The sequence below is a fragment of the Monodon monoceros genome, unplaced genomic scaffold, assembly GCF_005190385.1.
Source record: "Monodon monoceros isolate NGI ecotype Baffin Bay Population unplaced genomic scaffold, NGI_Narwhal_1 Super_Scaffold_10, whole genome shotgun sequence".
In the NCBI taxonomy this organism is placed as follows: Eukaryota; Metazoa; Chordata; class Mammalia; order Artiodactyla; family Monodontidae; genus Monodon; species Monodon monoceros.
The window spans coordinates 40,603,175-40,616,833 of record NW_021703766.1 but is presented as its reverse complement, the minus strand read 5'-3'; the positions used below and the strand labels follow the sequence as shown (position 1 = coordinate 40,616,833).

Genomic DNA, 13,659 nt, shown 5'->3' with positions numbered 1-13,659 from the left:
GTCCGGATCCTGCGTGTACGGAGCCTGTGCTTTGCAACGGGAGAGGCCACAATAGTGAGAGGCCCGCGTACCACAAAAAAAAAAAAAAGAAAAAAGGGGTGTATGTGTGTGTGTGTGTGTGTGTGTGTGTGTGTGTGTGTGTATTAAGCTGACCAACCATCCCAGTTTGCCTGGGACTGAGCGGTTTTCCAGGATGCGGGACTTCTCGTGTTAACGAAGATGACTGGGACGAGTTCATCACTCTTGTGTGTGTATGTCTGTCTGTGTCTGTATAATTACATATATGTATATAAAATTACTTATATTCCATACGTACATAGAGAAAGGATTGGAAGAATGGAAAAATAGTAATAGAAATTATCTTTGGCAGGTGAAATTATAGGTGTATCAGCAGTCAGTGTTCTCCAAAGAAACAGCCAATAGGATATGTTTAGGATATGTATATATATATTTGGAGACAACGAGAGAGATTTATTTTAAGTAGCGGCTCATGCAGTTGTGAGGGCTGGCAAATCCAGGCTCCATAGGGCAGCCCAGCTGGCTGGGGACTCAGGCTGGAACCTGAGACTATGTTATAGTGTTGAGGCAGAATTCTTTCTTCTTTGGGAAACCTCAGTTTTTGCTCATAAGGTCTTCAACTAATGGGATGAGGCCTGCCCACGTTATCAAGGATAATCTCCCTTAAAGTCAGCTGACTGAGATGTTAGTCACGTATACAAAATACCTTCACAGAAACATCTAACGAGTATTTGACCAAACAACTGGGCACCATAGACTAGCCAAGTTGGCGCATAAACTTAACTATCATAATGAGTAATGTAATGTAAATTTTCTTGTGTTTTCTCTGCTTTCCAAGTGTTCTGTTATGAATGCATATGACTTTTGTAATAGAGAAGAAGTAATTTTTTAAATGGTGGGGCTTTCAGCTCAAGGTGGTTGATGTGGGGGAATAAATGAGTTAGTGCATACAAAGTGCTTAGCTTGTTGTATCAGTAAATGTGGATGATAAGAAGTACAGGAACCCAGTGTTTTGACTGTACTATTGCATGCTGTCTGGGCCAGGTCTGTACTTTACTTCTCTGTTCCAGTAGAGGAAGGAAATTTTTTTGAAGTCATATTCATCTTTATGATTTTATTTTCCTCGAATACCCACTCCTGTGGCTCATTTTTTTTTTTATGGATGCGTCATAACCACATATCCTAATAGCCCCCTAGAGGTGAGTATAAAAGGTATAAAAAATTTCTGAAGGAAGCCACTAATTGGCAATGGGAGTGAAGGCAATGGGAGATGTGGTCATGGAAGAAACAAACAGGTCACCAAATCTCTTTTAAGTGGAAACTGGGTCAGGAGTGTAGTGGCTCGGAAGGCACTGGACTGGGAGGTGTTTCCTGCTAGTCTCAGCCTGTCAGTAGTGATGCTGTTTGATAGAAATGCCTGAAGCACTCACCTGGGCCATCCTACTTGTGGCGAGCTACCCCCTCCCACCCCAGCCCCACCCAAGTGTTGTTTTGGCTGGGCCGGCCCTTACCGTTCTTGTTCTGATTGTGAGATGCACCCCAGCAGCACCATCAGGAAACACTGAAGAAACAAGTTTCATTCCTCACAGGTCCTGGAGGGTTCACGGTACACCTGGGGCCACACAACAAGGTCGAGGGTAGAGAGAGAGACAGCACAGACCTGAGATTCTGCCCTTTTTGGGGTCAAGGGTGAAGTGCCTAGGGTTTCACGGGTTCACTCTTTACTGGCGAAAGCAGGAATTTGGGTGCAGGAAGGGGGCCACTGAAGCGGTCAGTACCTAGGGCACCCAGAGCTTTCTAAAAGGGGAACCTTATGGGTAAGACGGCCTGGCTCTTTGTCTAGTTGTGTGGCGGGCAGTATGTTTATTCGAGAAGCATGTCTTTGAAATGGAAGCCTCAGATCAAAAGCTTAATGTCAAGCACTTACACCACAGTCAGAAAAGCCGATTGTCAGGTTCTTACGCTCCAGGAGGGAAAGACTTGGTGCCAGCTTTTTGCTGAGAGGCTTTGGACTCCGAGTTGACAGATGGGGTAAGGAATAGAGGAATGAGGAGGGTGGAGGTGGGGGAGTGTTGAGCGTGTTGGCGCTCTTGGGAGGGGCAGTGTTTGCTTGGAGAGGAAATCTGTAACGTGGGAAGAGGGGCATGGATTCATCAGAGACGGAATATATGAATTCAGGGAAGTGTGTATAGGCGGTAGGTACCAAGACCTGGTAGAAAAATAGGCAAAATAAGGAGAAGGAAACTCAGGGTGTTTCGGTCTGGGCTACTCCACACAGGGGCCAAGGACATCTTGGAGCCAAGGACACCTTGGAGTTAGGCTAAAGGTGACAGAAGGGCCTCTGGGGCTTCAGTGCACTTGCCCTCTGGTTGCCTCAGTGAGGGGGAGCCCTTCCCACGCTGCTGTCATAATAGAGATAATGCCACATACAAAAGAGGAATTATTAACTAGCAGCAGAGCGGCTGTTGAACTAGCTCCTACAATGGGGGTGAGTCTGAGTTAGGAAAGGGTTGTACCTCAGGCAAAGGTGAGGTCATGAAGAAAAGATTTTTATTGATGTAGAAAAAGGTTGGGTTGAACCTCTGCTCAGTGAGCTTCTAGGTATGGTGCATATGTGTTGTTCTCCTATCCTGTTGAAGGCAGTGCAGATAATAAACCCAGAGTGGCTTATCCATTTTGTCTTGCTTGTTCTGCTTATTGGCAACCATGCCTGGAAGGAACTGTGATGCAGGAAACGGCAGAAGCTTACTTTCCTAGTGAACTGTCCAGTTGGCTTAGACTTAGACTGGTGGTTACAACTTGAAGCTTAGATTGCTCTTTGCTTTTACTATCGCCTAGAAAGCTCGAGCTTACCCGGCTTGGGTGATGGGAGAGAAACCGGGTGTCAACCTACGTCACTAAAGAAATTTAGCAAACTCTTTTGGGGAGAGCTAAGGGTTTGCGGTGACTAGTGGTATCTGCAAAAGGCAAGCCTTCCTTATCCTGGTTTTGGGGGGTCCTGTATCCTAAAGTGAAGCCAACTATTCACATAACTCACCTACACAGATGGAGTCCTGGTCATCAGTCAGCGATGTGTCTGCTCAGGGAGGCACCAGGACAGAGCAGTCCCCTGCTACAGCGCACACCAAATACCCAGTCTTCATCCTAAAGTAAGAAGAGGCGGCTAGATGTGACCAACAGCAAGGAGCATTGGGTGTAGGGGGGAAATTGCAATGGAGGGGACTTAGATGAGCAGAGAAACTCACTTCAAAGGAAACTGAGATTACACAGGGAATTGAGGAGAGCTTTTTGGCCGTGCCAGGCGGCTTGCGAGATCTCAGCTCCCCAACCAGGGATTGAACCCAGGCCCTTGGCAGTGAAAGCCCGGAATCCTAACCCACTAGGCCATCCGGGACCTCCCAAGGAGAGTTTAAAAGAATAAAATGCCATGGCAAAAAAAGTGTAATCACTAAATAAGAAAAATTAAAAACGATTACCAGAATTTTCAAAAAACATCAGTTGAAGGGCTGAAAGAGAAATTTGTGGATTCACCTAGAACATCAGGAAACAAACAGTTGGGAATGGAGAGAAAAGATAACAGATGGAAGACCCATCCAAGAGGTGCAGCCTCAGATCGTCAGGAATCACAGAGAGATTAAAGAAAATGGAAAGGGAGGCATTAATAGTTGAAGGGCATTTCCAGATCCCTGAAGCTGTTGATTAAAAGGACCCACAGAACCCAAAATTCTCAGACAAAGACTATACAACAGCTGGTGGCTGTGTGCTTAAAGAAAGAAAAGACAAGCTCCAAATTGTCTTCAGGGAACTCTAAAACGTGACAATAGTGGGTTTGAAAAGGAAGAAATAGAATTTTTAGAACTGAAAAATACAAACTCAGTGGATGGGCTTAACTACAGATTAGATACAGCTGAATTGTGAAATAGTGAACTGAAATAGGTCAGAAGCAAAACTAGTTCGGGATGACACAGAGTGTTCAAAGGTTGAGGTAACACTAGATTGGAGACAAGAATCAGCATAGGGATATATTTAAATCAAAGGGAGTGGTTAGAGATAGGATAGCTGAGAGTCTTCCCCAACCGAACAAACGATACATGGTTTGTGCTGGCCCGACGGGGACACTTCCCTTCGGAGGAGTTCAGCGGCAGCAGGCTCTTAACAGGGGTGCTGTGGTCCCTTAGATGGTAGCTTCAGAGCGCTGGATACAAGCAAAGCCTGGATGACCTAGGATTTTATTACCAGAAAAAATCCCTTTCAGAAGTGAAGTCAAATAAGGGTATTTTCCAACCCAAACTGAGTGTCACCACCAGCAGACCTGCATTAAAGGCAATTCTACAGGAGGGTATAGAAGGCATAAGTCTGGAGGAGGAAAGTAACTCAAGGTGGGACATCTGAGAAGCAAGGTGGAACTAAAATACAGTGGTAAATTTGTGGATAAATGTAAATGAACATTGATTCTATAAACCAATAATGATAATATCTTTGGGGACTTAAAAATACATAGAATTAAAATGTACAACAGAAAGAGCATATAATTAGTGAGGGTGGTAAATGGGATTTGTGTTCTAAAGTCTGTATCATTCAGAAGAGGATAAAGGTGTTGATTATAGTTTGAAAATACGCATGATGAAATTTCTGGGAACTGAATGTGTTTAACTTCTAAACTAGTATAGGGAAAGAAAGAATGATTTTTTTTAAAAAGTAATCCAAATGATGTCAAGAAAAGGTAGAACAAGTGGGAAAACAGGAAACACAAAATAAAATGTTAGATTTAAAAGCAAATGTATCGGTAGTAGGGAAAGTGAAATAGAGAAGCTCATCACTCACAGGTCCTGGAGGAGGTGCACAGCACTCCTCGCGGGGCTACGTGGGAGGTCGAGGCAGGTGCAGGCAGAGAGAAGCCGCAGGACCTGAGGCACATGCCTTTATTAGGGTCCGTGGGTGGAGTGCTTTGGGCTTCCTGGGCTAAGGCCAATTGGTCAGTTCAAACCAGAAAAGAGCAGGGTTTTGGTAGGGTTCAAGGGGGAGAGGGGGTTCTTACCTAAAGGGTGCATGAGGGGAAGGCCCTGCGAGGTGAGGAAGGAGGGTCGTTGGGGGAGTCATATGAGGAACGTACATTGACTTGTGACTCTGCTGGCTGTTATAGGGCCTGCGCTTCAGAGCGGGGCTAGTGTCTGTTCAAGACCCCTGCAGGCCTCTTGGCCACACAAAATGGATGCCAAGGCAGCAGTATCACGGAGTAGTTTACCAAAACTCTCAACAGCAACTCTGTGTTGTCGTTAAGATATACATCTCAAACATAAGGACACAGAAAGTTCAAAAGTAAAAGGACAGAAAGAGTTATACTACTCAAACACGAACCAAAAGAAAGGTGGTAAATTATATTAACATCTGACAAGATAAATGTTAAGGTAAAGACTCCACATAACAAAGAGGATCAATTCATAGAGATAAAAGGTTCAATTCATCAACTAGATGCACCTAAAAATAAGTTCGTGCCAATACATTTGGAAATTTAGATGAAATAGTCACATTCGTTGAAAAATATAACTTGTCAAAACTTACAAAGAAAAAGAATACCTGAATATTCCTTTAGTCATTAAAGAAATTGAATCCAGAGATCTTCCCTTGAAGAAAACTACCGGCCTAGATACCTTCACAAAGGAGCTCTAAAAATATTCAAGGAGGAAATAATTCTAGTCTCACCTAAACACTTCTTAAAGAACAGAAAAAGGGTTAATGCTCTCTAATTCATTTTATGAGGTAAATATAACCTTGATACCAAAACCCAACAATGATGGTATAAGAAAGGAAAATTACATTTCATTTTCACTCATGAATCTAGATGTAAAAACTCTAAAAACAGTATTAGTAATAGATGTGAACTTCTTTAATGGTTCTGCTGAAAAATAAAACTACAGTAAATGTCACTCTCAGTGGTGGAATGTTGCAAGCTTTCCTATTGAGACTGGAAACAGTACAGAGATGCCCTCTGATACCATTTCTGAACAGCATAAACAGCATTGGTTACTAAATGGTAACTAGTGCACATGGCAAGAAAAAGAAAATTATAAAGTTTGGGAAGAAAGAAAGAATGGTGTCATTATTTATAGATGATAGAATTCCATATGTAGAAAACAGATCTACAGATAAATCATTAGAAATAATGATAGACTTTTGCACTACGGTAATCGGAACAGCGTGTTATTGGCACAAAAATAGAAATGTGGATCGATGGAACAGAAGAGAGAGCCCAAAAATAAACCCACACACCTATGGTCAATTAATCTTTGACAAAGGAGGCAAGAATATACAATGGGAAAAAGACAGTCTCTTCAGCAAGTGGTGCTGGGAAAGTTGGACAGCCACATGTAAATCAGTGAAGTTAGAACACACCCTCTCACCATACACAAAATGGCTTGAGGACTTAAACATAAGACGTGACACCGTAAAACTCCTAGAAGAGAACATAGGCAAAACATTCTCTGACGTAAATCATACCGAGGTTTTCTAAGGTCAGTCTCCCAAGGCAGTAGAACTAAAAACGAAAGTAAACAAATGGGACCTAATCAAACTTACAAGCTTTAGCTCAGCAAAGGAAACCATAAACAAAATGAAAAGACAACCTACAGAATGGGAGAAAATATTTGCTAACAATGCAACCATCAAGGGCTTAATTTCCCAAATATACAAACAGCTCATACAACTCAGTAACAACAACAACAACAAAACCCAATTGAAAAATGGGCATAAGACCTAAAGAGACATTTCTCCAAAGAAGACATACAAATGGCTAATATCCACATGAAAAGATGCTCACCATCGCTAATTATTAAAGAAATGCAAATCAGAACTACAGTGAGGTACCACCTCATGCTGGTCAGAATGGCCATCATTAGAAACTCTACAAATAACAAATGCTGGAGAGGGTGTGGAGAGAAGAGAACCTTCCTACAGTGTTGGTGGGAATGTAAGTTAGTGCAGCCACTGTGGAAAACAGTATGGAGGTTCCTCAGAAAATTAGAAATAGAATTACCATATGATCTAGCAGTCCCACTCCTGGGCATATATCCAGACAAAACTAGAATTCTAAAAGATATATGGACCCCTAAGTTTATAGCAGCACTATTCACAATAGCCAAGACATGGAAACAACCTAAATATCCAACAACAGATGAATGGATAAGGAAGATGTAGTACATATATACAGTGGCATACTACTCAGCCATAAAAATGATAACAAAATAATGCCATTTGCAGCAACATGGATGCAACTAGAGATTATCATACTAAGTCAGTCAGACAAATACTCTATGATATCACTTATATGTAGAATTCAAAATATGACACAAATGAACCTATCTTATCTGTGAAACACAAACAGAGTCACGGACACAGAGAATAGACTGGTGGTTGCCAAGGGGGAGGGGGGTGGGAGAGGGATAGATTGGAAGTTTGGGGTTAGCAGATGCAAACTGGTTTATATAGAATGGATAAACAACAAGGTTCTACTGCATAGCACAGGGAACTATATTCAATTCTGTGATAAACCATAATGGAAAAGAATATGAAAAAATGTATATGCGTATAACTGAGTCACTTAGCTGTACAGCAGTAATTAACACAACATTGTAAATCAACTATGCTTCAATAAAAATAAAAATAATAATGAATTTTTGCAACATTGGTAGAAACAAAGTCAATTTATAAAAATCAATTGTATTTCTTTGTAGGAATAAATATGTAGAAAATGAGAGTTTGAAAAAGACCCCCCCCCCCAAAAAAAGGGAAAGAAACGAGGAAGGAAAGAGCTATCTACAAAGCATCACAAACAGAAAGGAATAGAAAGATTCACAGTACTTTTATTGGAAAAATCATTAAACTTTATTGATAATTTCACTGGGTAAAGATTCCAAGTTGACGGGTTTTTGGTTTTGGAGCTTTTTCCCATTCAGTTTAAAGGTGTTCTCTGTAGCCTTCTGTCTTGCATTGTGTCTAATGAAAATCTGCAGTGGTTATTATCTTTGTTCTTCTGAACAGTGATATGTCTTTTCTCTTCGGCTTCTTCTAATAATTTTCCTTTGTTGCTGGTTTTTAGCATTTACTTAGGATGTACCTTGGTGTGGTTTCTTTATGTTTATTCAGCTTTAGGTTGATTGAGCTTCTTGGGCTGTGGATATATGTTTTTCATCAGATTTGGAAATAATTTAGCTGTTATTTCTTCCATATTCTTTTCTATTTTTCCCTCTCTCATCTCTCCTCCTGGGACCACTTGATACTGTCTCATGGGCCTCTGATGCTCTGTCCATTTCTTTTTCCTGCTCTTGTTTCTCTCTGTGCTTCAAATGGGTAGTTTATATTGCTTGTCTTCCAGTTCACTAATCTTTTCTTCTGTAGCGTCTAATCTTTTTATTCTCATCCAACGTATTGTTTACCTCTTCCACTTGTTTTTTTCCATCACTAGAAGATCCATCTGAGTCTTTTTTGTAGTTTTCATTTCTCTCCTCCCCATGCTGTTATTCTCTATTATATGCCATCATCTCTCTGACTTCTGCATCCGTTCTGTTGATTATTTTTTTCCCTCTTGATCATGGACCCTATTTTATTGCTTATTCCCATGCTTGATTGGATATTGACTACTGTAGATTTTGTGTTGCTGGATGCTAGATTTAGTGCATCGCTTTGAATAGTGTTATATTTTGTCCTGGTGCACACTTACGTTACCAGACAGTAGTTGGATTCTTTCACAGCTTGCTTTTGTTAGGGTAGGCCCAAAGCAGCCTTTAGTCAGGGCTAGTTTAACCCTACTACAAAGGCAGTAATACCCTTCTGAGGCTTATCGCCAATCTCCCTTATGTGATAAGGTCTTTCTACTCTGGCTGGTGGGCTCCTGCACTATTCCCAGTTCTTGGTGAATGTCAGGAATTATTCTGCCTCCTTGTTTCTCGTGGTTCTTTCCTCGGCCTCAGGTAGTTTCCTCTCATACGTGTGCAGATCAGTAGTCAGCCAAAGACTGGTGGTGAGCCCGCCTAAAGATCTCCAGAGCCCTTCCTCTCTCCCTCCCTCCTCTCTGCCCACAGCTTCTACCTGCCTTGGCCTCTCTGATCTCTGATCTCTGATCTCTGACTCCTCAACTCAGCAAGTCCACTGGGTTTGGTTTGGGTTTTCCCTCCCTGTACTGCAGCCAGGCAGTAAGCTGGAGCAGTCGTAGTACTCACCTTGTTATTTCCCTCTCAGGGATCACAGTCCTGTACTGCCTATTGTCCAAAGTCTGAAAACTGTTGTTTCTTATGTTTTGCCTGGTTTTCTAGCTGAATAAATCTGGTCTCTGTAACTCTGTCTTGGCTGGAAGCAGAAAGAAGTCTTTGTATTTTCAGTCGTCTTCTTTAACCCTTTATCGTAAATCCAGGTCAGTGTGTCCAGTAAAATAATAGTTAAATTATTTTTCAGTGAAATAAATGAATTCTGGTTTTTATATATTCTTGAGTTACAGTTGATAAATTGTTATGTATCCCTGCTGCATGTGACAAGTATGCGGCTCCTACCACACGCTTCTCTCTCTGCAAACGTGACAACACCCAAGCTGCTGTTCAGCAGAATGCGTGCACTCACCTCAGACTGCCCAGATGTCACAGCAATGTTGAAATGCTATAAAAGTTTTGGAGCCATTTTCTCAATTTCTGTGCTTATCTTGTGGATGAGTAACAGAGAGCTGGAGACTGCCCATCTGATCCATCTGAGGACCACACTTTGAGTCGCACTGCCCTAGAGAATCCTGCAAGTGTGTGTGCAGAATATAGCCCAAGTGACTGTCAACAGGAAAACGAATGTATAGTGTTTGGTGTACTGATACAATGAAATATTCTATAGCCACACAAAAAGACGGGTGAGTCTTATAGGCGTAATGGCACTAAAGTACATATAGTCCCTTTGTGCACCTGTTAATGGGTCTTGGTTCCCTTTATATCTGGTTCCAATACTGGCAAACTGAACTAAGCTGTAGTGATGCATAGATAGACGGTGACACTATAGAGATGATTAAGGAGGGACTCTATGACTGGGGGCGTGGGAGGGAACACATGGGAGTGTCTGGGGTACCAGAAGTGTTCTGTTTCTTGACCTGTGTGGTAATTATGTGGGTGTTCACTATAATTGTTTGTTAAAATATGCATTTACCGTTTGTATAGTTTTCTATATTACATTTCACAATTTAAAAATTTAAGTCATGGTTTTTCACCAGAGGAACTAAAATCAGAAATGATCAGCAGAAGTTTCTTCTGGGGAGTGAGACTCTAGGGATAGAATAGGAAACATTTTATTGAAAAAAAAATTTTTAATCAACTATTTCTCCCACCAAACATTAAGTGTTAACTTTTTGTATGTGTGTGCAAATTGTTTCCACCTTTTTTTGTTTGTTTTAAGAACTATATTGTTAGAAATACAGCTGAAGCCCCTTTTAACCACCATCCTTAGTCCCATTGTTTTCCCTGGCTTTCCAAAAGCAATCACTATCATAAACTTGGAATTATGTTTCCAGTCTATTTTTTATTTCTGCGTGTATCCATGAATGACGTAGTATTTTTTGGTGTGTTTTATGTGTTCATAAGTGAATTCATACTTTTAGTATCTTCGCTTTTTATACTCAATTTTCAAACATCTTTCCATGTTGAGATAGATACATAGAGTTTATTCTTTTTTTCCTTTGGCTGCATTGGTTCCTCATTGCTGCGCACAGGCTTTCTCTAGTTGGCGGCAAGCAGGGGCTACTCTTCGTTGCGGTGCGTGGGCTTCTCATTGCAGTGGCTTCTCTTGTTGCAGAGCACCGGCTCTAGGTGCACGGACTTCAGTAGTTGTGGCACACGGGCTCTGTAGTTGTGGCTCGCGGGCTCTACAGCACAGGCTCAGTAGTTGTGGCTCGCCGGCTCAGTTGCTCCAGTGCATGTGGGATCTTCCCGGAGCAGGGCTCGAACCCATGCCCCCTGCAATGGCAGGTGGATTCTTAACCACTGCACCACCAGGGAAGTCCGAGAGTTTATTCTTTTTAACTGCATGGTGGTATTCCATCATATGAAATACTGCATTTTACTTAACCTATTAATGGAAGTTTAAATTGTTTCTAAGTTTGTTCCTTTAAGCAATGCCCCAGTAAACTTTCTTGTACGGTTTATCGGTTTCCCTAAATACATACCTAGAGGTGGCATTGTTTGGCCATAGTGTAAATGCATTTTCTAGATTTTGACATATTGTTCTCTGAGGTGGCTGTGCATGCCCACCAGCACTTTCCCAGCATTTCCTATTGTCTTTGGTTGCTTTTCATTGTGAACTTTTTGACTGATATTGTGAACTGATTGATTTTGGTGTCAGGTAAGTGGCAAAAATACCTTTAAATAAAATTCTAAACTCAAAACAAAATGCAGCAAAGAAAAAAGTTAAAAGATGAGTTTAATTCAAACCCCAACTCTGTGGGTTTTGTCCAGGTGTGTCCTCTGCTCTTTGACTAACTAAAAGTAGTAAACTAGAAAGCAGTGGAAACTGGAAAATTCCTGACTGAGTGTTCAGGGAGCCACCCGAGGCTGGTCATTGAAATTGTGTGGCAAGTGAGGCAGACCCCAAACACGTGCAGCGTGAGGCTTGTTCACTAGCCAGCCAGCCAGCCAGCCAGGAAGTAGTAAACCCCACGTGGTACCCTGGGAGACCCCATCGCTCAGAATGCTGGGCAGCCTCTTGTGTGTGTGGCCCTACCTATTCGGTCTCAGTTATTTCGTGAAAATTGACCGAGAGAACCAGTGAAGGAATAACTCTTCTCTCAGGCATCATTTTGCCAGAATTATATATTGATTGTATGCCCTCCTTGTTTTTGTTTCTTTTATCAGAAAAACATAATTATTTTAGTATGAAATAAAATTTGTTTTAGCATTAGGATTTGAAGGAGGGGCAATTATAACTATGTAAAAAATTTAGCTGTCTTAAATTCTTTCTGGAGGGAGTATAAATAAGTGTGTATATATACACACACAATACACATACACACACAGACATAAGCAAAAATGGTGGGCAGAAAAAGGGATTAGATCATTACCGTCAAAGCAGTGTGTACCAGCTACACCCTCTCTGCCGCCCTCTGGGAGCTCCCCACCAGCTCTGCCAGGGACTGGATGACGATGCTCCCACAGAGGCCTCCAAAGGGCCCACCCAGGCCGGAAGGCTGTGCTATCAGTGCCTGGCAGTGGCTGCTTCATTTAACCTCGGTGTACTGGATACAGGCTTGTGATGTTTTTGTCCATCAGCCAGTTGCAGAAGGAAGAAGAGAAAGAAAACGCTGAGATGGAAGAGTTGATGGAAAAGTTGGCAGCCCTGCAAGTGCAGAAAAAGAGCCTGCTATTAGAGAAGAAAAATCTGACGGCTAAAAACAAGGTGCTGGAAGCTGAACTCGAAAAGGCACAGAAAATAAATAGGTGGGTTTTTTTTTCTTGAGCTGTTTTTTTTTTTAATAGTTAAAAAAGACAATTGAATATTCTATTTCATATTCTTTATCTTTTCTTTTTCTAATATTGGCAATGAAATGGAAAGGGATAAATGAGATTATTAAATACCAACATATAAAATGTGACCAACATCGGGCTTCCCTGGTGGCGCAGTGGTTGAGAGTCCACCTGCCAATGCAGAGGACACGGGTTCGTGCCCCGGTCCGGGAAGATCCCACATGCCGCGGAGCGGCTGGGCCCGTGAGCCATAGCCGCTGAGCCTGCGCGTCTGGAGCCTGTGCTCCACAATGGGAGAGGCCACAACAGTGAGAGGCCCGCGTACCGCAAAAAAAAAAAAACGTTAAAATATGACCAACATTATTGTTCAATTACGGTTGATAGTCATAATGCTGACCCTAGGACTCTGCAAGTTCTAGAAGTTCTTTACTAAGTGTTTCCCAAAAGTCTAATCCAGGGATTACTGGATTCCTTTTTCAAAAATATCTTTTAAAGAACACAAGCCAAAAAATTAATAGAATAATATGTATTAGTCTGTTAAGTGTGTTAAGCATTTTGTGATTCCTATTGGCTTGGCTTGGAGTCAGTAATTATGCTTCCTTTAAATTCAGTTACCTCTTCTCACCTTGAAACTAAATAGAAGATTTAGGTTGCTGCAAAATACACTTAAATGATAACATGCTTGCTATTTTTATAATACAGATATTCACTATGCCCTGGCCATGCAGGCTAATGAATTTTTTATTCCACCATTTGGGGGACCTCTCTAGGAGATCTCAAAAGAAAATTGATGTCTTCAAAAAGCAGGTGGAAAAAGCCATGGAGAACGAAATGTCTGCTCACCAGTACCTGGCAAATCTTGTTGTGCTGGCAGAGAATATAACCCAGGAACGTGACAATCTTATGTATTTGGTAAGTTTCCTCAGTTACTTCAAGTATGCTGCAAGTTAATATGCAAACATAATTTTAAAGGTTTTTGTTTTTAATGATCCATAAAAAGCTGCATCTTTTTACATTTCAACCATAAATTTTCAAGTTCTCCAAAATTTTATTTTTCAACCATCAGTGAAAAACATTTTTGAAAGGCAAATAACCCAAACTTTTAAATACTGGCAAATGATATTTTAGAAGGTAAACTAACGGAATCAGTCCATTCAACTGG

At 41.4% G+C, this 13,659-nt stretch overlaps 1 protein-coding gene across 7 annotated transcripts in view; it reads left to right on the top strand.

Annotated features, from left to right (window-relative positions):
- CEP89 (centrosomal protein 89) overlaps window positions 1–13,659 on the top strand; it is an 87,221-nt gene that overhangs the window by 52,282 nt on the left and 21,280 nt on the right. For all 7 annotated transcript variants that reach the window (XR_003791359.1, XM_029207218.1, XM_029207210.1 and 4 more), the window contains 2 exons: window positions 12,303–12,470; window positions 13,268–13,409. Coding sequence is in view for 6 of the 7 variants with exons in the window: in XM_029207218.1 (XP_029063051.1) it covers window positions 12,303–12,470; window positions 13,268–13,409 (310 nt within the window). In the remaining variant the exon portion in view is untranslated. The remainder of the gene's footprint in view (window positions 1–12,302; window positions 12,471–13,267; window positions 13,410–13,659) is intronic.